Source organism: Siphateles boraxobius, unplaced genomic scaffold (assembly GCF_051911475.1).
Source record: "Siphateles boraxobius isolate OS27281-9 unplaced genomic scaffold, OSU_SipBor_1 22, whole genome shotgun sequence".
NCBI lineage: Eukaryota > Metazoa > Chordata > Actinopteri > Cypriniformes > Leuciscidae > Siphateles > Siphateles boraxobius.
Window position 1 is genome coordinate 30,529,720 of NW_027508833.1, and position 24,236 is coordinate 30,553,955.

At 39.6% G+C, this 24,236-nt stretch overlaps 3 protein-coding genes across 5 annotated transcripts in view; 2 read left to right on the forward strand and 1 right to left on the reverse strand.

Moving 5' to 3' along the window:
• Positions 1–5,533, forward strand: part of crybg1a (crystallin beta-gamma domain containing 1a) — a 51,959-nt gene extending 46,426 nt beyond the window's left edge. For all 3 annotated transcript variants that reach the window (XM_077239621.1, XM_077239622.1, XM_077239623.1), the window contains 6 exons: positions 121–253; positions 815–954; positions 1,088–1,211; positions 1,653–1,811; positions 1,923–2,085; positions 3,535–5,533. In XM_077239621.1, coding sequence (XP_077095736.1) covers positions 121–253; positions 815–954; positions 1,088–1,211; positions 1,653–1,811; positions 1,923–2,085; positions 3,535–3,623 — 808 coding nt within the window. In that variant the 3' untranslated portion in view covers positions 3,624–5,533. The remainder of the gene's footprint in view (positions 1–120; positions 254–814; positions 955–1,087; positions 1,212–1,652; positions 1,812–1,922; positions 2,086–3,534) is intronic.
• Positions 5,534–5,676: 143 nt separating this feature from the next.
• rtn4ip1 (reticulon 4 interacting protein 1) lies at positions 5,677–12,614 on the reverse strand. Its single transcript, XM_077239643.1, has 9 exons — positions 12,185–12,614; positions 10,875–11,026; positions 10,573–10,641; positions 10,286–10,410; positions 9,245–9,293; positions 8,932–9,068; positions 8,652–8,835; positions 7,540–7,632; positions 5,677–5,879 (listed from the first exon to the last, which is right to left on the reverse strand). Exons 1-9 carry the CDS (start codon positions 12,414–12,416, stop codon positions 5,757–5,759), a joined length of 1,164 nt encoding a protein of 387 aa, XP_077095758.1. The 5' UTR covers positions 12,417–12,614; the 3' UTR covers positions 5,677–5,756.
• Positions 12,615–12,655: 41 nt separating this feature from the next.
• On the forward strand, positions 12,656–18,948 carry qrsl1 (glutaminyl-tRNA amidotransferase subunit QRSL1). The gene is made up of 11 exons (XM_077239640.1): positions 12,656–12,756; positions 13,068–13,227; positions 13,310–13,408; positions 13,508–13,604; positions 13,778–13,939; positions 15,301–15,476; positions 15,570–15,682; positions 16,359–16,551; positions 16,723–16,840; positions 17,725–17,930; positions 18,306–18,948. Exons 1-11 carry the CDS (start codon positions 12,694–12,696, stop codon positions 18,521–18,523), a joined length of 1,605 nt encoding a protein of 534 aa, XP_077095755.1. The 5' UTR covers positions 12,656–12,693; the 3' UTR covers positions 18,524–18,948.
• The last annotated feature ends 5,288 nt before the right edge of the window (positions 18,949–24,236 follow it).

A 24,236-nucleotide genomic window follows, 5' to 3' on the forward strand; every position in this document is an offset into this window, starting at 1 on the left:
TATGAACCCATTTCAGTGCTATCAAATAAAATTCAAGAGGACTTTTCTCAAAATAACCAACAGGATAGGATAGTGTTTCAAAATAATGATACATTTCTCTGTGCATGTCTGTCCTTGAAGCTGGGTGGTGTTCGACGGCCCACAATTCACTGATAACATGTATGTACTGGAGGAAGGAGAATACCCCAATCCTGAGGCTATGGGTTTACTCAACTCAGATTGCAAAATCAGCTCTGTCCACAGTGTAGGACATGTGAGTACTGGAAAGATGACAGGAGTCCCTAGGCTTGTCTGATTAATATTTTATTTTGTCCGACTGCAAATGTATTTGTACATATGTACATGTATTGTTGACCTTTGCCAACATTTGGATTTAAACATTAAACATTTACCTGGCTAAAAGAGATGCAAATTTGTTGTAATAACAAGAACAATGCTCTTGGAAACAATATCTACAATGAATTTGAAAATAATAATAATTTAAAAAAATGAATTGCACCATATGTAGAAAAGTCTAATGTCAAAAAAATATACAAAATATATATCATGTTTGTGGTGGAGCAAAATGAAAATGTTGACAGGAAATATTTCTAGAGAATTTATGATATACAGTATAGTCAGTGTTTTGTTAGCTGAAGGATCTAAACCCAGGTACACAATTGAATGAACATATTCAATTCCAGGGACAGCCTTGTTTTCGGTCATGTCATATTAAATACAGTCTCATCGCCTAATCTGACCAAGGTTTCTGTGAATAAATCATTGGATTTTTATTAATAATAAACATGTTCTTTGTTTCTCTGTCTTACATCAGGAGTTTTCTTTACCCTCCATCACACTCTTCTGTAAATCTGCCTTCAGAGGGCGTAAAATAGTTTTGACAGAAGGCGTTTTGAACCTTTCTTTGGCTGGCATTGTTGGGCGGATCAACTCTCTATTGGTCAATGGAGGAATGTGAGTGGTTCTGATTTCACATCTGATTTCAATGTGGATGTAGAAAAACCTAAGTTAGTGATATTTAGTCTCATTTATGATTAATTTGGATGTTAAAATAATGTAAAAGTAATTGATTTACCTATGTTGTCAGCTGGGTGTTGTATGAATACAACAACTTCCGTGGTCGTCAGGTCCTGCTCCATCCCAGTGAGATCGGTGATTGGCAGAAGTTCAGCAACTGGGAGCAGATTGGCTCTCTTCGTCCATTACTACAGGTATAAAACACCAGCACATCTCTACTAGAGATCATCTTATAGAGTTGGAGATGGCAAACTATGACCAGCTAGTTGTTCAGACAACCCAACATGTAATTTAGCACATTGCTAGTTCTCAGAAGCATCTCAAAGCATTATTACTTATGATTTGCTATGTATGTGTTCAGACGCAGAGGGGTGTTGGATAGTTTTGCTCTTAGGTGTGCGTGAGAGTTAATAATTTGGGAACAGCACATATGAAGTCAGGGCAAACACATTTACAACATGTGCACATACTCCAGTAAATCCAGAACGAGATCAGTAATCCTCATAATAGCTTAATAATACACGGTTTAGTGGAGTTTATGAAAGATGATTTAGTCAATCTTTATCAACAGTAGTTCTCCTGTAGCTAATTTAATCATTCAAACACAACCATATATCTTCTGTCTTTCTCAATAGAAACGCGTTTATTTCCGGCTGCGTTGTGCAGAGACAGGGTGCTTGATGTCTCTGTCTGGACCCCTGGATGATATAAAGCTGCTCCGGGTTCAAGTGCTGGAGGAATCTGGTGGTCCAGAGCAGATGTGGGTCTACGAGAACGGATTACTGCGCTGCAAGGTGCTCGAGACTTCGATCAACACTGTTCCACCTGAACTTGAGTACACGTGTGATCTCTGTTATGGCTCTGTTTACCGATCATGACTAGCATCTTTCTCTCTTGCTCTTCAGATGGTAGAGGACTGTTGTGTGGAGACGTCTGGAGGTGTGGTGATGGCAGGTTGCAGGTTGAATGTCTCACCTGAACCAGGCAAAGACAATCAGTTCTGGAGCATCACGGGAGACGGAATAATACGCAACAACCTCAAGCCCGACCTTGTGCTGGAGGTCAAAGGTCAGTACTTGCATATGCTTAAAGGAAGAAAGACAGAATGAAGAGAAAAGAAATAAAACAAAGGATGGAATGAAATAAACAGAGAAACATTCACATGCATAGGGCGTGTGTGTGTGTGTGTCTGTCAGTCATAAAACTGCACCCTCCACTGACGAGCTCATAATCTCTTACCGATGACACATTCTGATGCCACATCATACCTGTGTGATATTTCTATTAGCAACTGTGCTCGATCTGCTTGGGCAACTACACTGACCCTCTCACATACATACCACAACATCATGTCAGAGGCAAAGAATCTGTGCAATCTAAATGCTTATAATATTCAGAAAAGTATTATAATAAAATATTAACATAATTAAAATATAATATATAATTCATAAAATTTAAAAGGTTCTATGCTCAATGTGATTTGCCTAGTATAAAGTTACTAAATTATTTATTCGGCTATCATATATATATAATTTTTTTAATCCTTATTCAGCCATCACAAGTAATTAGAAAAGTCATTGATCAAAATATTTTATGTATGGCCCTGGTGATAAAAATATTTTAAAGGAAACAATTTGTAAAAAAAAATTTTTTTTTACATGGAAAGCGTAAGGAGATCAGGGACATCAAACTAGAAGTAAGATGAGGGTAAATTATTTATTTGGGCTGAAACGGTAATCTCTGATGAAAGATCACTCCTGGTTGGCTCCTTTTGTTTGTTTGAATTCAGAATGAGGCTGTTAGTGATTCAAATTACTGTAACCTGAGCTCCACCCTGACTTCAGTCAGCTCAGCAGTAGCCGTGTTGCCATCTAGTGGTCACTTAGTGTGGAATACCTCATCAGTCTTGAATTAGCACTGAAATGGCCAAGGCAAAAGTATATATTATATATTCACACTCACATTTATAGAACACACACACACATATACATTTATAGAACACACACACATACACACATATATATATACACACACACATACAACAGTTAGTTCTGGTTCTGATTGGCTGAGAACCTTATCCTGCCATGTGATATTCTACTAATATCACACGGAAACCATTTCACAGTGTGTATCACCTTGCATTTCTCACTGCAATAATGTAAATGTAAAGCATCTATAAAATACACTTACACTACCGTTCAACAGTTTGGGGTCAGTAAGACTTTTAAAATGTTTTAAAATACATTTTTTTATTATTGAATATTTTAAAATATTTTAATTATTCCAGTAATGGCAAAGCTGAATTTTCAGCAGACATTACTCCAGTCTTTAGTCACATGATCCTTTAGAAATCATTCTAATATGCTGATTTGGTGCTCAAAAAAACATTGTCTTATCAATGTTGACAGTTGTGCTGCTTAATATTTTTGTGTTTCACTATATGTTTTTCTGAAGTAAAGTTAGTACTTGTTAAAATCTTGAGAGGTATTTGACCTTCTTAATCTATTCTTCATCCAGGTGGCCAACAGTATGATAAAAACCAGGTGATTCTTAACACCTTTGATGAGCAGAAAAACAATCAGAGATGGACAGTGGAAATCATTTAGTGCTTGAGTCACAACAGAGACCCATTCTGTTACTCCTGATGTTTAGCAGGAACCCTAAAAGATCTGTTCCGAGTCTTCAAGATGATGGGAATCAAAATCCCCCAAAATTACTCTGAGTCTCTCTCACTGATGGATTGTTATCCCAAGATGAGAATGTGTGGGGGACTAAATCTCTTGAAATCATCCATCAACATTTTAAATGTTTAAATGTCATTTTGTTTATTTTGACTGTAACAGTCTCTAAATGAGTGATGTGTCTTTGGACATTCAACAGAAGTTCATCGACTACATCAAGAACATTAAAAAGACCTGCCACAGTTTCACTGGATGCGTCTCAATCAGCTCCCTTGTTCAGTAGTCAGGACACTGATCAGGGAGTCAGCCATTTTAAAAGCGGTCTCAAACGCAAAATCCTTACAGTGCACTGAAACGTTCGCTCCCTAAAACGTCCCACAATGCATCATGAAAACCAGGGAGCATCGATGCTCACTAACAGAAGTTCTGAAGCGCAAAACATAAATCATGCGAGGCAACTCACTTCACATAACGACACGAGATGGATGTTTTTAAAAATAAAAAACATTATTTAATTATATTTCAGCATAAACTATATCGCTAGACAGGTAATGAATTGCATAATTTAGCTAATGTTTGTAATCTACAGCTGAAATGGTGCACGTATATGTAACAATCAAAGAATTTATAAGAATGTACTTTAACATTTAAAAATATATCAGATTAAGATATAATTTCGCTGTTGTTCATAAATACCAGTAGTGATGTTGTACAATAATGACTATTGCCTGAGACATGACAACGTCCTCAATGTCTCACTGTGTAGTGAGCCAGGGTCCTCACTGTCTTTACCAGTGCCTGAATTTGTGTACACGATATACGGATTCATGACCTCGGAAACTAGGGAACTGAATGAGACGCACTCAGAGTCTTTTGTGCTAGTACTTTTTTGTTGTTGACCCGGCAACACAAAATAACTGACCCACTTGCAATGCAATGATATTACCAAAGGGGGTGCAATAGCATTAAGATTAGTATGTAGCTGCACTTTAGGTGGTTTTTTTTTTTGTATTCACAAAGAGTCAAGGTTTGGCTAGTTAGTTAATGGGGCAAAAAGCTTCCTCCAATTCTTGAGTTGCTGCGTATTGACTAATGAAATATCTACGATTTATGTAATTCGTACAAAAAATAATTTATAGTATAGTAGATATTTTACTAGTGCCTTCTTTTTTGTGGGCTCTTAAATAGACTATTTTTTTATAACATCTCAACTTCCTCGTCACATCTCAGGATGGTCGTTAAAGGGTTTGTGCATGTTCATGTGCTATCTGAAATAGCCAATCAGCAGTCATGACATAATTTCCTTGTGGCTACAGAGTGATTAATCACATTTATTGGTTCAAAACAACCTGGCTGCAGAACTAAGCTCTCATGAGTAAAATTAGCACATTTTGAATGACATATTTTCAAGGGCTCCTGCACTAGATGAGCCATTTCTGTTGAGAGGAATCAGAATACAAATGGATCGTTTTCTCCAGGTATTACAGACTTCACTGAATGTAAGGCAACATTTATATGCCATTCAAATTCACTGAATGTTTATTCACACTATTTTACAGTTGCTTTACAGTGTTTAACATGTGAGCATATTCGTGCTGATCAGTCCTGTTCACATACTCACATTTATTGGAAAGGCAGCTGATCCTTGATCTGCTGTTCTGCTTTCAGAGTATTTTCTGTCTCTCAATTTTCTTTTATAAAGTTTTTAGATAGGTTTTTTTTTTGTGTGTTTGTACATTTTCTGTATATCTATGTTTAGTCATCTGTTGTAGCGTTTTTATGTTCTTGATTTCCAAAATATACTGTTACATATTGAATAAAACATTTGTAATGTTTGTTTGGCTTTTCAACTTCTTTGTGAATAAGACAGCAATGTATATATTTGAAATAATGAAGACTTATTTTATATATATATTTTTTATATACTATATATATACACAATTTAAATTTTGTAATGCAAAATTAAAGACACTAGCCATTAGATAAATGTTTTTAATTCAACGGACATTAAAAAAAGTGCCAGGTTTAACAGCTAAAGTAGGTTTTTGGTTGCCATAGTCACTCTTTCTGGTCGTCAGTGATGGACACCACAGTTTTACCACGAGCGTGACCCTGCTCTACTTTCTGAAAGGCTTGAGGCACCTTAGCAAATGAGAACACTTCCTCCACCACGGGACGGACCTACAACGACACAACAGATCACAATAGTTAAAACTAAAAGTAACTTTAAATAACACCTATAGGTTCACTGAAAATTCATATAAAAGCCTGAAAATCAACTTTTAAAGTGTGCTTGTACTACATTAGTTGATGCTAGAGTCATAGTGGGTGTAGAAGTTTAGTTGAGGGTGCAATGTGGTGTAGAGGTTAGTACTCTGATCAGGTAAACAGATAGTTGCTGGTTTCACCCACACAAGATTTAAGTTCTTGTCTTCATCATGCCCTTGAGCACGATTTGCACCCGGAACTGTCTCTGTAAAGAGTTTATGGCACCTTGGAAAAAATATATGATCTGCTGAACTCATTATCAAAAGTTAACTGATTCATTATAATTACAATAAGTATAAGCACTAAAAAGAACAAATAAATACATTAAACTTCCAACACGGGTAACTTACAAATCAGACCAAAAGCCGGGCCAAGTATTGTTTTGTATTAAAAAAAAAAAAATGTATATATCATTATATTATCATGAACGTTAAAGGAGAACATCTTATCTAAACAAACCCTCACTGACCACAATCTTGAAGTTCAGAGTAAAAATATAAACATGCCTGGTTACCAAACAAACAGAACATGCAGGCACAACACCACAATGCTTTAAAGGAAATAAGATTAGATACATTTCCTGTCTATTGTTCTTTGTGTCCCTATGTATTTTTACTTGGATGTTAAAAGTTTCTAACTTTAAAAAAATGTTTTTATGCTTTCCAATATAGAAAAAGCTCCCTTAAATGCTGCTTAACATTAAAGTTTAAAGGATATATTCAAATAATGGTAACTTTAATAATGTTCTTTTTGATTTCTTTCTCTTCTTTAATGTCTGATATTAAATTCATAAATCCCACAATGAGGCGTCTGTCTTGTGTTTATGTCTAGTACAGTGTTTACTATATCTGATGTCTGTCGTGAGGGTAGTGGCCTTTCATACTGTTGTTCCCGCCATGGAACAGTCAAGTTGTCATAACTCGAGCGTATAAAGACTGTTCAGTCTCATTTCTGTGTTCAAGCAAACAGCAAAAGACTTAGAGTCAAAGGTAAATTTGCAACTGTGATTACAGATGTATTGCTGGTAAAGTTAAGATGTCATTCTATTTTGACATGGAATCATTTTTCTTCCAGCTAAAGGTTAAAATCTGCAGGGGAAAGTAGATGCTATTTATTTTATTTATATGTTTAGTTGAGTTACAGTTGCTGTTAATCAAGTGCCACAACTGAGAATCATGTACACAAGCACAAGAGCTTTGGAGATAACCAAGCAAATACTTAATTACTGCAATACTAATTTCTCACTAGAAATGACATCAATAGTGGAAAGTGTTGGTCAAAAACATACATTTACAGAGTAACTGACCACTGCAACTGTCAGATGCCATCTTTATTAAGTGTCACGGAATGGATAGCACAGGATAGTGCGATATCAAAGGCAGCGAAGGATACATCTATGCTGCCTTCAAAAATCAATCAGATGACGGTATTTCTGTCAGTAGACAGCATGTGATATGATCGTTGGATTCAAACATGGCATGTTGCCTTCCTTCCTGCCTGCGGAGGCAGCATTTTTCCGCTTTCAGACGCAGCTAGAGTCTCACACACATCAAATACACTCAGACTGATGTACCTTTCCAGAATCAACCATTTCGCTGATGTCATCCAGCGTTGGGCCACTTGGAGCAAAGAAACCCCAGCGATAGTGCACTCCTTTCCTGAGGTGCTGAGAAAGAAAGAGAGAATTAGTACTGAACAATCTTCTACCTCCACATTTATAACTTGACTTAAACGAATGAAATGATGTCAGGTAATCAGGTTTAGGTTCCAGACACTTCTACACTTTCATTTCCAGCATTCTGGATCAGTATATCATTATATACCTTGCCACAGGACAAGGTGGTGTAAAGCAATAATGGGTCATAGCCATTCACTGGGTCATATTTTTGGGTTTAATGCCAGAAAAACAGAGAGAGGGGTGTCGATTTCCTGCTGAAATTCAGTGATGTAGATTTCCTGAAACATGAACCTCTGGAAGTACAGAGTTCAGACTAACCACAAAGACACTTTTAAAAAATCTACACACTGCAGTATACAAAGAATGTTTTAAAAGAACACTTTTATTCACCAAGGACGCATTAAATTGTTAAAAAACACTAAAAGATACATATTGTTACAAAAGCTTTCTATTTCAAATAAATACTGTTCTTTTGTACTTTCTATTCATCAACAATATTAAAGACAGCGTAACCGTTTTGAAACATTGATACTAAGAAATGTGTCTTGAGCACCAAATCCGCATATTAGAATGATTTCAGAAGGATCATATGACTCTGAAGACTGGAGTAATGATGCTGAAAATTCAGCCTTGCCATCACAGGGAATAAATGACATTTTAAAATATATTAAAATAGAAAACAGTTATTTTAATTTGTAATAGTATTTCACAATATTACTGTTTTACTGTATTTATGAACACATGAACACAAGTCTGGTTTGTAGGGTGAGGGAAATTCACTTACTTTCACCTATTAAGTCTCTCAATGATTTTAAGAAACTTAAGTGATTCATACAAGCTGCTAATTCACCCACACATGCATCTGTTTGAAAGGTCATGGTTATAAACCAGCCTCTGTGGCTGATAAACTGATAAACCATACAAAATAAGAGGAGTTCCAGCCTTTGTGGCAGAAGAAACTAGATTTCTAGATGTTTTTTACCAGCACATGGACAAGAAGTCTCTACCTTCAGCACTTTGCATCCTATGGTGACTCCAGACTGCATCATTCCATCTGCTAGGCCCAGTTGGTCTGTGTTATGCAGGAACGGTGTTACTAGAGTAACATATTTAGCACCATTCCAGGGTTTCAGAAGATCTAGTGCCCATTTTTCAGTTTCACCACCAACATTGTCTAAAATCAAATCAAACCTGAAAGAGAGAAAAAGACAAAAGAAATAAATTCAACTTCTATCACAAGTTCCATAAAAAAAAAAACAATCACTGACTGGTTGCCCAAAAACAAACTTTTCTAAAGTCTGTAGTTGCTTTTCAACCGGTCCAGCAGTGTAGTCCACGACATCATCAGCACCCAGATCTCTCACCAGCCGCTCTGCATTCTGGGAACATGTTACAGTCACATGGGCGCCCCAGACCTTTATCAACTGTAGAGAAGTAAAAACCAACATCTTAATCAAAATGTCAATTATACAGTGGTGTTACACACAGATGATTAGGTATTTTATGACTTATTAACTCATTTGTAATTGTTTCCAAATTTTTGGTAAAATTAAGCAAAATGATAAAAAAAATCGTACATTCAAAGAATTATCATCATCACCTGTATAGCAAAAGTTCCCACTCCTCCTGATCCTCCCAGGATCAGAACGCTGTATGAGGAAAGAAATCCATTACAGCCAGTCTTAAACAACTGCACATCTATTATGATTCATCAAAGCCTCAAACATTAGGTATGAATTATTTGAAATCACCATTGTTGTGTTTAAGTGTTGCTGAGATCACAGGGTTGAAAGTACAGTTGTCTATAAAAGAGAATGATCTGCTAAATAATGTAGCAAATTTGTAAATACATGCTTCAATGTGGTAATTAATGTCATTTTGTAATTTTTTTGAGATGCCTAATCTAATTTTTGTACATGCTAATTCAGTTAATACTATGATGAGGGCATTATTAACAGAAAAAATAAGACCAAATATTGGCTGGAGAAGATTAAACTAGATACATAAGACATGTCATGAGAGATATATGGCTTTTTATTGTGGCCAGCCTAAGGCACACCTGTGCAATAATCATTCTGTCTAATCAGCATCTTGATATGCAACACCTGTGAGGTGGATGGATTATCTCGGCAAAGGAGAAGTGCTCACTAACACAGATTTAGACAGATTTGTGAACAATATTTGAGAGAAATAGGCCTTTTGTGTACATAGAAAAAGTCTTAGATCTTTGAGTTCAGCTCATGAAAAATGGGGGCAAAAACAAAAGTGTTGCGTTTATAATTTTGTTCAGTGTGTGTTTGTATATATATATATATATGTATATATAGGTGAGATAAACATCAAAGATGCTTTGCTACAAGCAGAAATTGCAAGAGCTACTTGTATATGGTGTCTTTGTGATGGTATTCCACGGTGAGAAGGTGGGCGGAGCATTCACACATATATATATATATATATATATATATAAATAATTTTTCACCATAAATTATTTTTTCACAACAAGGAAATATCAAAAATATGATTCTATGTGAGATGAACCTATTAATTGGACGAAACGAAGACATACTCCCATTTGCCTCAACAGAAGCAACGGTTGTGGTACAGTCAACTGAATGATGAACCTGAACAAACAAGTACTTGCCGTTTCTTAGCACAGTTGTCTTTGTTTAGGCCACCGGTGTTGACGATGGCAGACCAGGCCGTTGCCGCCACATACGGGATGGATGCTGCTTCAACATGCCTGAGTGATTTGGGCTTATGAGACACCTAAATCACAGAGATGAACAATGAACTTCTCTAGATAGGAGTAATGTAATTATCTAAAGGACAACAATTGTCATGTGACGTGTTAAAACTGCTGTACTGTTCTCTACATGTGAAGGAATGCTTTTATCCGTTTATACAACAAAACATGAAATTAAATATTACCTCATTGGCACTAAGCACTACAAACTCTGCCAGGCCGCCCTGCTTCCATGGAGGGACAGCGGCCCACACCTAACAGAGAAAAACAGACTTTAGGGTAATTATTTGACATTGTATATTGTGGCGAGCAGGACGATGCCGAGGGCCGTGGGAGGATGGTGCGAGGCCGGTGCCGTGATTACTGATGAGCGACACCTGTGCGACACACCGGTCGCCACACACACATATACATATATATATATATATATATATATATATATACACACAGTTATGATATTATATAGAATAATAACTGAATAGAGCACCTGATCTCCTGGTTTAAAGTAGTTTACATCCAGGCCACATTCCATGATCTCTCCAGATACATCCCGCCCCAGGATTAGAGGAAACTCACTGCCTGTCTGGTTTATGTTCAGTGGATCACGTTTCATGGCCATAGTAGCTGCTCCATAACCACCTATGCGAAACATAAAATAATATATTATTAAGTGGACTATAAACTCTTACCAGAAAATATTTTAATTTATTTATTGAATATTTTAAAATGAAATATTTCCAAGTCAGACTGGTCCCAACAGGCCTTGTGACTCATCCTTTCACAATAACACAATGAAGTGGTATGTTTTTGACTTTGAATATAGGCAAACTGCTGTAAAGCTGAGGATGAATTCACTGCAGTTGCATAAGAGCCACTGAGATTGGTTGTAGATACTTAATGTCTATGTAATAAATGATTTAATAACTATACCTTTTAAAAAACCTTGCACGTGCCCTTGAAACATTTCATCTTATTGTTCTGAAAATCTAAATCTGTGCAACTAAATTTTTACCATTTCTGTAGTATCTACAAGTAGTGCCTGACCATGCTCTTCAAAAAGCTTGTTGCTCTGCAGATGCTAGTGTTTTTGATGGTTGCAAGGGCATTGCTAAGGTCTTCTGACTAAAATGCTAAAGCTAAATAATAAGAAGAAGAAGAATAATAATAAAGGTTTAAGAATAATAATTCATTTGAATATATTTAGCTTTTTTGGAAAACAAACTGCTAATTTAACCAGTTATTGTTAACTAAAACTAAATATTTTAGAAAGTGTTTTGTTATTTAAAATTAATGAAATGACTAGATGGAAAAAAGCCTTTAAAAAACAAAAATTAGAAATGTTGCCTTGACAACTAGCTAAAATAAAATGTTTAAGTTGTAGTACTAGCATTACTAAAACTTAAAAAATAATTATAAAGTTATATATATATATACACACACACACACACACATATATACATACATACACACACATGTATATATAAAATCATTTAAAATATCAAAAACACATAGAAAATACCAATTCTAACTGACTGTAACATGGTGATATTAAGCAAGCACCACTAATGACAGCTCATAATGACTAGGCAATTCACAATTATGATATTGCATGCTACAGTTCAAGTCAAAAAAATTATTCATGAAATATGGTGGTCATTTGTCCCTCACTCACTAATGTCGTATCTGAAAATGACAAACCTTTCTGAACCATGTAAGATGCCTACAATCATTTTACACAATATAATGACACATGCTATAAACACAATGATATCAGTCAGTGATGTGATCGTCACATACCGCGCATACTGATGTCGATGGGGTTTATACCCGCAGCGTGCACCTTCACGATCACTTCATTGGGATAGTGGATGATCGGAAGCGCCGCGTTCTTAGTGAACCGCAACACCTCGTTTTTCCCGTATTTGTCGATGACCCATGCAGGCATCACAGTCCTGCGGGAGGCTGAGAAACTAAAGCTCCTATACTGACCCCTCAGTGAGCACACCAACCACCGTCTACACATGAGCATGATTGATCAATCATACAAAAATATTCCAGGGCTCTCCTCCCGAGGATATTTCTTACAGTCTCATAAGCCCTACATCGATTAGAAATAAAACCTATTACTGCTTGATTACACACTCACAAGTTCAGCGAAAGCGCGTCTCTTGTCCTGCAAAGTCAAAACAATCCGGTGAACTTTCACACGACGCACTGAACCAATCACAAACAACATTGCTTTTCAATTGACCAATCAGAGAGCAGAGGTGATGTAACGTCAGTCAGCGAGGTCAACAGAAAGTGTCATGTCAGCCTCCAGTGCGGCGTTTCGTCCGGCAACAGCGATGCTCGGCCTGTCCATTAGAGAGGTCTGTGCGTACTTTAACCTGAAATTAATGTATATCGCTTACTTGTAGCCAAGAATTGAACTTAATTAGGATTTTTCGCTGTTTTTCTTGGTACTGTGTTACTTAATGTTTCAACTCAAAACCCTTCTAAATTCAGCCTATATAACAGTCTGACATAGCTGGAAGACCTTCTAGGACCAGCAAAGCAGTAGCTATAGGCTGTTTTACAGCAGGGTGTAATTAGATTTCAGCTTAATATCCAGATACATGGATACATGCATTGATATTAATTATCTACTAAAATAGAAAGGCACATTTTCTGCCTACTGCAGGCTTCCCAGGCACTGAGGGATGGAAGGGTGTCTGCCACCGAGCTCTGCAAAAAGTGCCTCAACCAAATACAAAGGACACGTTTCCTGAATGCTTATATCACCATTACAGAGGAGACGGCCATGGAACAAGCACAGAGAGCAGACAAAAGGTTCAGCACAGGTATGTATGTGTCACATAAAATGTATATTTAATTCATACCTGAATAATAATTTCCATGTGCTCTATGTTTTTTTCTTGTAAGGTAAACCTCTTGGTCCTCTCGACGGCATTCCCTTCTCTGTAAAAGACAACTTCTGCACGGATAACATCGAGACCACCTGTGCTTCAAACATGCTTAAAGGTCAGCTAAAGTACAATAACAAGATTGAAGCATAGACACCTATTATGGTGTCACTGGTGATTTGTGAGCGGTTTACATTTAGTCTGTTTGGATTTGTAGGTTATGTTCCTCCATTCAATGCTACAGTTGTGCAGAAACTGCTGGATCAAGGAGCAGTTCTTGTTGGAAAAACTAATTTAGATGAGTTCGCAATGGGGTAAGATCTCTCCAAGTGTGCACCTACACTGCTTTTCAAAAGTTTGGGGTCAGTAAGATATATCAATGTTTTGTTTTTTCAGCAATGATACTGTACATATCATTTGAATAGATTGAACAGATTGTGTCTGCTTTGCAAGTCTTTGCATTTCCTCTGTCTCTCTCTCTCTTAAGATCTGGCAGTACGGATGGGGTGTTTGGTCCAGTTCGTAACCCATGGAGCTATGCAACCCAATACCGGGAGCAGAGCAAAGAAGATCCAGATTCTGACTGGGCAATCACAGGAGGAAGTTCAGGAGGTAGTGCAGCGGCAGTGGCTTCTCTCAGCAGCTTCCTGTGAGTGTAAAGCTCTCCATATAATTCTGCATGCTACACCATTCACCAGTCAAAAAATACACCTGGACATTCGCTTCAATACAAGCATGTTCATAAAGCTCAGTTCACATATTTGAGCAGGTGTTCCCAGATGAAAGCAGAGGAACAGTTCTCTGTATATCTGAAACAATATATTATATCATCTAATATTTTAGCATTAGTTCCAGAACAGATGTAGACATAATTCAGTTTCCTCTTTTGGATCTTTCCGAAACGTTATAAGTGACTAATTGATCAAAAATGTATTTATTTAGCAGTTTAATACTCTGCATTTAATTAATTAGGTAATAGATGTTCATGTGCACGGGGTGAGTGTACCAAAAACACATTATTACATAAGGCTTCATTTACAATGTGTATGGGCCTAAAATTATCTATTTGGCACACCTGCCAATGGCCAGTAACTTCAGAAAATATATCACTCATAAATATGTTTTACCGGCCAAAACAGTTATTTTGCAAAAACAGTTTTTGACACCAAAACTTTAGATCCCAGTGAAAATTCCCAATTCTCTATTTTAATTTCAATGCCACAACTAAAACTACTAGCTATAATTAGTATAAATTTTAAACATTAAAGACAAGTAAACATTCTGTTGTGAAATAAAAACAAATAATCAAATTACAAGCAAAAGCACAAAATAAATAAAATATAACAAAGATACTGTGAAACTGTGCTTTTCAGGTTTTTCAGGTAGGTCTGACAGTAGTTTTCAGGTACAGAAGTTTAATAAAGTAAGCAAATGTAAAATAACACTGCATGGTCTTCACTGTATAAATTAAACTTTATAAACATCCTTATTAAAGTTACAAAAATTATTTAGTCAAGACCAGTGAGTGATTTTTTTCTTTGTCCTTTGTTGTTTGATTAACATTAAAAACAGACAGCAGGAATATTAGGCTGCTGTCACTTTAAGACTAATGCATGGATCTAATATACTGATACACATGCGTTTACTTTCTCAACTGTTTACGTATGGGTCACTTAAGACATAACCGACTATGTACTTGGATTCTTGCTTTTTTTTTACATATAAATTTGAATTTGTCTGCTCAAGTGCAAGAAGACATGAAAGACAGCGTGCAAATACTAAACTGAGCTCTCTAAGATGCGGCTTTCAGGGCGCGTGCTACTGATGTTTGCGCACACAAAACTTTCCACACAGCGTGAAAACTAGCTCCCTCTTGCATCATCTTGAATATTGTCAAGGCTTAAACTTTTGTGACGGTGCAACACTGGCCTGTCAACTGTCCTTAGTGTCTTTCACGTTTGTTCATGTTCATGCATTGTTAGAATTCATAAAAAAAAAAAATTCTCTTAGAGCCTTGGGATCTGATACTGGAGGATCTACACGAAACCCTGGTTCTCTCTGTGGGGTCGTAGCTCTGAAACCCTCTTACGGCCTACTCTCTCGTCACGGCCTCATCCCTCTGGTCAACTCAATGGACGTGCCGGGAATCATGACCAGGAGTGTCCATGATGCTGCCACTGTTTTGAGTAGGAGAGCTTTCGTTCATTAACATATGAGAGTCACTGATTTCAATGTGATTTAAATCCAAACGTTTTTGGGTGATTTTTTTTCTTTTTCAGGGATTCTGCAGGGCCGAGATGAGAGAGATTCAACAACTGTCCAGGCACCCGACACCCCACCTATCCTTCCTGAACACTTTGACATTAGAGACATATGTGTTGGAATACCGAAGGTAAAGCTGCCTTCAGACCATCCACTGGGTGACAGCAGCTCGGTGTGGTTAACAGCAAAAGGGTCTAGCCTAGTAACTCAAATATTCAAACAAGCATTGTTTTTAAAGTTGGACAAATTATCTTACCATATACAAAAAATATTAGATTTAGATAATTATTAATTTAATATGTAATGCCGTATTTGAGAGAATCTCACTGTCAAGTGAAAAAAAAAAGTCAAGAAATTTTAGGTTAATATTTAATTTCATTCATTATTATATTTTTTATAAAGTATTAATTACTTTTTTCCGTAAAGAAATTTAACCTATTTATAATGTAACTGTAATGTAAAAAAATACTCAATTTGCATTGTAAATTTGTAAATTAAAATGTTAAGTATTTATCACAATAGTACTTATTTCATTTAAATTTAATTGATTCTGCTTTAAATAAAAACATAATTGTGTCCAGGCAGGATTACTGTAATACAGTAATGAAATGGACTTTACTGCATTATGTTTATTGCTTACGACTCTAATGAGAATATGGGGCAAAATATGCTTAACTGTCATACTACTATCACAATGCAAAAATGGTCTTCATTTTCTTTTTTTCAGATTTTTAGGGAGAAATGAATTTGATTATAAGATTCAGCTATGTTTGTATGATATTGTAATAGAGTTTCTGTGATGTTAGGAATATCATGCTCCGGGCCTGTCTAAAGACACTCTGACCCAGTGGAGTCGAGTCGCAGCCATGTTTGAGCAGGCAGGGGCGCGGGTACAAGAAGTATCACTTCCACACACACAGCACTCCATCGTCTGTTACCACGTCCTATGTTGTTGTGAGGTTGCATCAAACATGGCACGTTTCGATGGGCTTGAATACGGTATTTAAAGCCTAAACATTTCCAAAACCATCATATAACAATTAGACCTACATGGTGGGTTTAAAATGTAGGAGTTATTTGTAAAGTTACAATTACAAATTAAAAATGTTACATCTCCATTTGAGTTTTGAAAAGGTTTTTTTTTTTTAAATTGTCCCCTTTTCTCCTCAGGCCACCGCAGTGCAGTTGACAGCTCCACAGATGCCATGTACGCCACCACACGACATGAAGGCTTCAACAATGTGGTCCGCAGAAGAATCCTCTCAGGGAACTACTTCCTACTGAAATCGTGAGGGCCTCAAAAACAGAACCACAATTGTCTCAGATCCGTTCAACACTTTTACTTTATTCATAGTTTGTATAGCCCCTCTCATGCACACTCTATTTAAAGATGCACAAATTTGCTCACTTGCTTAGTTTCTACTAATACATCGGTACTTTATTATCATTGACCTTATAGTCACATAGACAGATGTTTAAAGGTTTGGGGTCAGTACTATTTGTTTTTTGAAAGAAATTAATATTCAGCAAAGATGCATTAAACTGATCAAAAATGACAGTAAAGACTTTTACATTATTACAAAAGGTTTCAATTTCAAATAATTATATTTAGCAATGTTTCCTGAAATTAAACTGTATCACAGTTTCCACATAAATATTAAACGGCACAACTGTTTTCAACTTTGCTAATAAGAAGAAACGTTTCTTAAGCACCAAATCTCAGCATATTAGAATGATTTCCACAGAATCATGTCACACTGAAGACTGGAGTAATGGCTGCTTAAAATTCAGCTTTGCCACTGCCGGAATAAATGACACCGTCATTTTCAATTTTAAAAATATTTCACACTATTACTGTTTTTTTTATGGAGCCCCTAAAAGGACATCGTGGTCTTTCAAAATCTTACCGATGCCAAACTATTGAACAGTAGTGTACATTAGTTCCCAATTTGAGTCTTAGCTACCTGCAGAAGTTATTCTAATCAACACATGGCCTGCACTTTTTTTTGTATGTATGCCAAAAAAGAAATGTCAATCACTTATACAAAATTTTTCAATATGCAGAACATTGTAAGTTGGCACTGTATACTAGTACAAAAGAACTTTGCTCTCAGAGAGGGGTTATATATATCAGGGTTTCAAATCTTCTAATTTCACACCCTCTATTCTTAGGAACTATGAGCGTTACTTTGTGAAGGCTCAGCAAACCCGCCGTCTTATCGCTGAAGATTTTAAAAGCGTGTTCCTCTCTGGCATAGACGTTCTCCTCACACCCACAACGCTGAGGGATGCAGCCCACTACTCTGACTTCATACAGGAAGACAACCGAACACGCAGTGCTCAGGAGGATGTCTTCACCCAGCCTGTCAACATGGCAGGTATGCACAGGAAGTGGATATGCGAGAGAAATTACTTCTCTCAATGTAATGAGATTCAGTCGAGGTGCTACATATCCTTGCATGTCCATATCTGGCTTTACCTGTGCAGATGTAGTTTGTTTCTCACCTGTTTTGAGGTCAGGGAGTTTTGCGTGATCACACAAATCGTCAAGGACGTATGAACTCCTGCTAAATAACCTCTGAGTACAGCTGGGTTGTCTCCTGAAGCAGTTTAAACAAACTCCCAGCTGAGTTTTATGGGTCGATGAACCAACAAATCCAAAGTCCATCCATCATCTTGTGATCTTTTTTTTTTTTAAGCCAAAATACATCCTATACAATATGTATCCTTGTTAATATGTATTTCCTCCACAGGTTTGCCTGCTGTGACCGTGCCAACAGCCCTTTCACCCCGAGGTCTTCCCATTGGCCTGCAGCTGATTGGTCAGACACTACAGGACTGGAAGTTGTTGACAGTAGCCCACTGGATGGAACAACAACTCAACTTTCCATTGGTCCGTTTTCATGAAGACTCAATTAAGAGAGAGCTGGACCAATCAGTCCGAGAAAGGACACATACAGTAGGATTATAATCAAAAGACAAAGACTGGGTAGAACAGGTAGAGTTAGGAGGAAATTAAACCTTTGACGGTTAAATTTAGTATGAAGTGAGAATGTTTGTTGTAGTATGTACAGCAAATGCTCTAACAGCACACTGGATCTATATGGTCTCTATTTTGGACTTTGGGTTGCATCATTCATTCTCATTTGCTTCTCAAAATTCAAGTGAGATTTATTCTGCAGGACTGGCATAAGTGGAGTCACTGAATTGAATTCACCTCTGTTGATTAAAGATAAAAATGTAAATATCTCAAGAAATCCTTAAGGTTGAAATATTTTTCTTATTTTGTAACAATATTTTATTTGTCAAACATTATAGAGACAATAAAGTGTAAACCGTATTTGGGAAAAAGATTCCACTTTTAATAAATCAATTATATTTGATCATTTTTTTGAATTAAATAGCAATGTGTTATAAACATATAAACTCACATACACACAACACATTGTTCTCTTACGAGAGTATCTCTCGTACTGCGTAATATCTTACGCTATGGGGAAAACCTCTTTCCCACGAGATATTGAAGCCAAAAATTATCCTTAATTTTGAATTAATGTAAAACGCTGTGCAGCAGCATGCAGACATAGGCAAGACGGCTTGTGCGCCTATTGGCTGCCCTGCGGCAACAGCAGCAGCCTATTGAGAGTGGCCCTGCGTGACACATATCCAATGGGGGCATTTCGCGCCCACTTCGTCACGTCCCGCCAGAAAGGGCGTGGTCTCGCCCTATAAATATAGCTCGATTAGGCTGGTACACTGATTTTCATCTCTTCAGCGAAGCATCACGCATCGCTGGATCCGGAGTGAGAAGCCACGCCGTCTGAGGAAAAGCACACAGCGGGACGAGCCTTTGAGCCTGAAGTCGCTGGCATCGCCTCCTAGAGCCGCCGTACCTGCTACGCTTTCTGGCGTCATATCCTTTTCAAGTGTTCAATCCTTTTCTGGTGTTCCGGCCACGGCCGATGGTGTTATGAGTGTTGCACGTCTCAGTGCCCATTTCCACACGCAGACACAGCCCGCCACAATACAGGGCTAGCACAAATAATATCTACTCATGTCGATTGTGCAATAAATGTAGTGTACGTGCCCACGACACAGTGCCCACAAACACTACACGAAGCATGTCCCACGGTTTCTGTAAAAATGAAACATTTACACATTTACAGTCGGCGCGAGCCGACAGTGTTCTCAGTGCAGTGAGTGTGCCCGCTATCCCGCGCCCACATTCCCTCACAGCTGCCCGCTGTGATCAGCGCTCCCCCGCTTCGCACACTGCAAACACAGTGTCTATTTCTCAGCACACCGGAGCTCTCCGGCCGCCGCTATGCCGCGGCCAGAGCCCAGATTTCATTCTACCTCTAGCAATTCACGCAGATGCGTGGGCAAAGCTTCCCGGGGCATCGAAGTGGGTGCTGAATATTATAAAAAGAGGCTATTCGCTGCAGTTCACACGATGCCCCCGCTGTTGCGCGGCGCGAGTCGAAACGACGGTAAAAAACGAAGTATCTCATCTACTTCGAGCCGAGATAGCGAAACTACTGAGCAAAGGGGCTATAGAACCTTTATCTCAGGCTCAGAGTGAAGGGGGGCTATACAGCAGGTATTTTCTGGTACCGAAAAAAGACGGGGTCTCAGACCCATTCTATATCTGCGACAGCTGAACAAAGCGCTCACGAAGCGCCAGTTCAGAATGATTACAACCAGGAGAATCCTCGCGCAAGTTCACCAGGAGGACTGGTTTATGTCAATAGATCTGAAAGACGCCTATTTTCAAATACAAATAGCGTCACGTCACAGGCGATTCTTGAGATTTGCCTTCGAGGGCCAGGCATACCAATACAAAGTCCTGCCGTTCGGCCTGTCCCTGGCACCCCGTACATTTACGAAGTGCATGGACGCGGCTCTCGCACACCTGAGACTCCAGGGCATGCGAATTTTGAACTACTTGGACGATTGGCTGATTATAGCTCGATCACAATCAGAGCTCATAGAACACAGGGCCACATTACTCGAGTATCTCGAGAATCTGGGTCTCACAGTCAATTGGGCGAAGAGCTCGCTGTCTCCCAGCCAGAAAATTTCTTTTCTGGATACAGTGCTGGACTCGATGTCCATGACAGCGCGTCTGTCGCCAGAGCGCGAACTGGACATTCAGCACGCCGTGAAATCCTTCCGCCGCGGCAAAAGGTTTCAGAAAATGCTGGGCCTCATGGCCTCAGCAACTTCAGTGCTCCAGTTGGGTCTGCTTTGCATGCGCCCACTGCAGCTGTGGCTGAAAGCACGAGTTCCACCCAGGGCATGGACCGCTGGTCGGTTTCGTCTCCGGGTCGATCTGAAATGCGTTTCCGGTTTGGAGCTTGGAAGATAATCGGCTGGTATCAGTCAGGTGTGAGTCTGGAGACTCCCTCGAGTGTGAAGGTGTTGTCCACGGACGCTTCCACCTCAGGATGGGTAGCGCTGCTCGAGGGCACACCGTTCTTTGGCCAGTGGTCAGAACGGGAAAAGCTCCTACACATAAACTGTCTGGAGATGATGGCAGTCGACAACGCGCTACGGCGCTTCTGTCCCCAGATAGAGGGTCACCACGTCTTGGTCCGGTCGGACAACATGTCAGTGGTGGCATACATAAATCGCCAGGGAGGCATCAAGTCCCGAAACCTTTACAGGCTAACGGAACGCCTCCTGGTCTGGTCTCAGCACAACCTGCTTTCACTGAAAGCAGCGCATGTGCCTGGTCACCTGAATCTGGGACCAGACAGACTGTCCACAGACAATGTCCCAGGAGGGGAATGGTCGCTGCACCCGCAGACGATCCAACTGCTGTGGGAGACATTCGGCAGAGCACAGGTGGACCTGTTTGCATCCCACGAGAACGCTCACTGTCCAAAATATTTCTCCAAGAGCAAGGACGCGCTGGCCCACGTCTAGTCCCGCTGTCCCCTCTATGCTTTTCCCCCCGTCTCGCTCCTGCCTCAAGTGCTGGAACGAATCAGGGAAAACGGATGCCCAGTGCTGCTTGTGGCTCCGCTCTGGACAAACCAGACTTGGTTCCCAGTCCTGATGCGGCTGACCAGCACTGCCCCGTGGCCAATACCGTTGAAGAAAGACCTCCTCTCTGAGGCCAAGGGCTCGATTTGGCATCCTCGCCTGCAACTATGGTCCCTTCATGCATGGGCCATCAACGGGTACCCGCTAACCTCCCTGAGGGAGTGTTAAACACGATCACGCAGGCGAGGGCCCCGTCTACTAGATGGCTCTATTCCTCGAAATGTTCTGTGTCCTCTGCCTGGTGTCAAGCTCAGGGCTTTTCACCCGTAGACTGCGGGGTCACGGAAGTACTCTCCTTCCTCCAAGAGCTGCTGGATAAGGGCAGGACCCCATCCACGCTCAAAGTATACGTGGCGGCCATAGCAACGTTTACAAAACCTGTGTCTGGCCAGTCACTGGGGAAAACCGACCTAGTCGTGCGATTCCTCAAGGGAGCTCGGAGGCTGAACCCTCCCAGACCTCCTTCAGTCCCGGTGTGGGACCTTTCTACGGTTTTGGAAGCCATGAAAGGTGCCCCGTTCGAGCCAATCCATTTGTCAGACATGAAGCATCTGTCTTTCAAAACGGTGTTTATTTTGGCTCTCGCTTCAGTGAAACGCATAGGGGACTTACAAGCGCTTTCAGTAAGCGCGTCGTATATGGAGTTTGGGCCTAATGACTCAAAAGTCATACTCAAACCAAAGCATCGGGTACGTGCCCAAATCTCTCAACACACCATTCAGGGCCCAGGTTATTTCCCTGTGCGCACTCTCGGTTCATGATGAGGAGGAGGATGCGAGTCTCCTTTGCCCTGTCAGGGCACTGAGAGCTTATGTGTCCCGCTCGTCTGTCTTCAGACAGACCGAGCAGCTCTTCGTTTTGTTTGGCGGACGCTCCAAGGGACTGGCCGCATCAAAACAGAGCCTATCCAGATGGATAGTCGATGCCATAGCACTGGCTTACACTTCTAAGGGCCTGCAGTGTCCTTTGGGTGTCAGAGCGCACTCCACGAGAGGCGTGGCCTCGTCGTGGGCGTGGTATAGTGGGGTTACCCTGCAAGATATCTGTACGGCCGCGGGCTGGGCCTCGCCGTCTACATTTAAAAGGTTTTAAAACCTAGAGGTTCCCGCCTTACAAGCCAAGCTTCTGTCGGTATAGAATTCAGTGCTATCTGCCCCGCTGTGCCGCCCCAGATGCTGAGTTTTGCTTGTGCATCGCTCACTGAGCGATAAAACAGCTCCATGGGTGGTGAATAACCCGTACTATTGCCCAGTTCAGGCTGAACACATTCACCCTGTCTGTGTGAAACATTGTTAACATAACTAGATCCTGTAGGATGCTATTTCGTGGGGAATGATGCTTGCAGCCTCTCTTCTCCGACTCTCTGTGAGTCTATGGTGATTATGCACTATATGAGCCCCGGGCTACTGCCCTTGGGACTTTGGTGTCGGATCCCAGTACGCACGGCGTTTTGCATTGTGTTCCCCATAGCGTAAGATATTACGCAGTACGAGAGATACTCTCGTAAGAGAACGTACTCGGTTACTAACGTAACCTCGGTTCTCTCTAGAGAGGGAACGAGTACTGCGTATCTTGCCGTGCATACACGGCTCTGGTTCGCTTCGGCGATGAAAACCAGTGTACCAGCCTAATCGAGCTATATTTATAGGGCGAGACCACGCCCTTTCTGGCGGGACGTAACGAAGTGGGCGCGAAATGCCCCCATTGGATATGTGTCACGCTCGATAGGCTGCTGCTGTTGCCGCAGGGCAGCCAATAGGCGCGCAAGCCGTCTTGCCTTTGTCTGCATGCTGCTGCACAGCGTTTTACATTAATTCAAAATTAAGGATAATTTTTGGCTTCAATATCTCGTGGAAAAGAGGTTTTCCCCATAGCGTAAGATATTACGCAGTACTCGTTCCCTCTCTAGAGAGAACTGAGGTTACGTTAGTAACCGAGTACGTTTTTTGCTACGCTGTATTTTTAAATCTAAATGAGATAAAAACAGCTGTTTTAAGCTAATTCTTTTTTCTTTATTAATGAGGAATATCGTCATCAGGAAACAGGGAAAAAAATGTCTGTTGTCAGTAGTGTAGCGATGTATAGACCAGATCTCACACAGATTTCACTCACGAAAGCAGCTTTCTGTTGGTCAACCCGCCGAAATCATGTGAACAACTTGAGCTGGTTGTGAAACGTGCCTCACGACATTCGATTATATATGATATAAATTATTTTAAAAAATTATATATAATATTGAGTTATAAACTTATTGTGATCTTAAAAATGACCTACTGTAATCCTTAATTACTTTTCAGATTTTGTGAAAGCATAAAAATAAATCAGTTAGGAAAAACGTGAGTGAATGTAAAATAATTCTCATTTATACAGTCAGACAATATGGGCAAACTTGTAAAACAACTTGTGTTCAAATAAAATGGTTGTAGGTCTCCAACAGAACCGTATTGCATACAGTTTGTACCACATCCAAAGCAGAAGTTTGCAAGCAAACCGCAGATGTGGTGCTGTTTAACCATTCTATGAAAGTGCACACATCCTGTTTCTAACGAATGACAATACTTTCTTAGACCGGAAATGAGCTTCAGTTATGTTTTGAGTATGAAGTCATTATTTATAATTTATTTTTACGGCTAAGG

What these genes read in the sequence shown, in the direction of transcription:
- rtn4ip1 (XM_077239643.1), bottom strand. Translation starts at nt 12,416, where the DNA reads ATGCTCATGTGTAGACGGTGGTTGGTGTGCTCACTGAGGGGTCAGTAT. An exon ending in ACTTTAAACCAGGAGATCAG is followed by an intron (nt 10,642 to 10,874) that starts GTGCTCTATTCA and finishes TTTCTCTGTTAG; the next exon opens with GTGTGGGCCGCTGTCCCTCC. An exon ending in TAGTGCTTAGTGCCAATGAG is followed by an intron (nt 10,411 to 10,572) that starts GTAATATTTAAT and finishes TCTGTGATTTAG; the next exon opens with GTGTCTCATAAGCCCAAATC.
- qrsl1 (XM_077239640.1), top strand. Translation starts at nt 12,694, where the DNA reads ATGTCAGCCTCCAGTGCGGCGTTTCGTCCGGCAACAGCGATGCTCGGC. An exon ending in TTTCGATGGGCTTGAATACG is followed by an intron (nt 16,552 to 16,722) that starts GTATTTAAAGCC and finishes TTTTCTCCTCAG; the next exon opens with GCCACCGCAGTGCAGTTGAC. An exon ending in CCAGCCTGTCAACATGGCAG is followed by an intron (nt 17,931 to 18,305) that starts GTATGCACAGGA and finishes TTTCCTCCACAG; the next exon opens with GTTTGCCTGCTGTGACCGTG.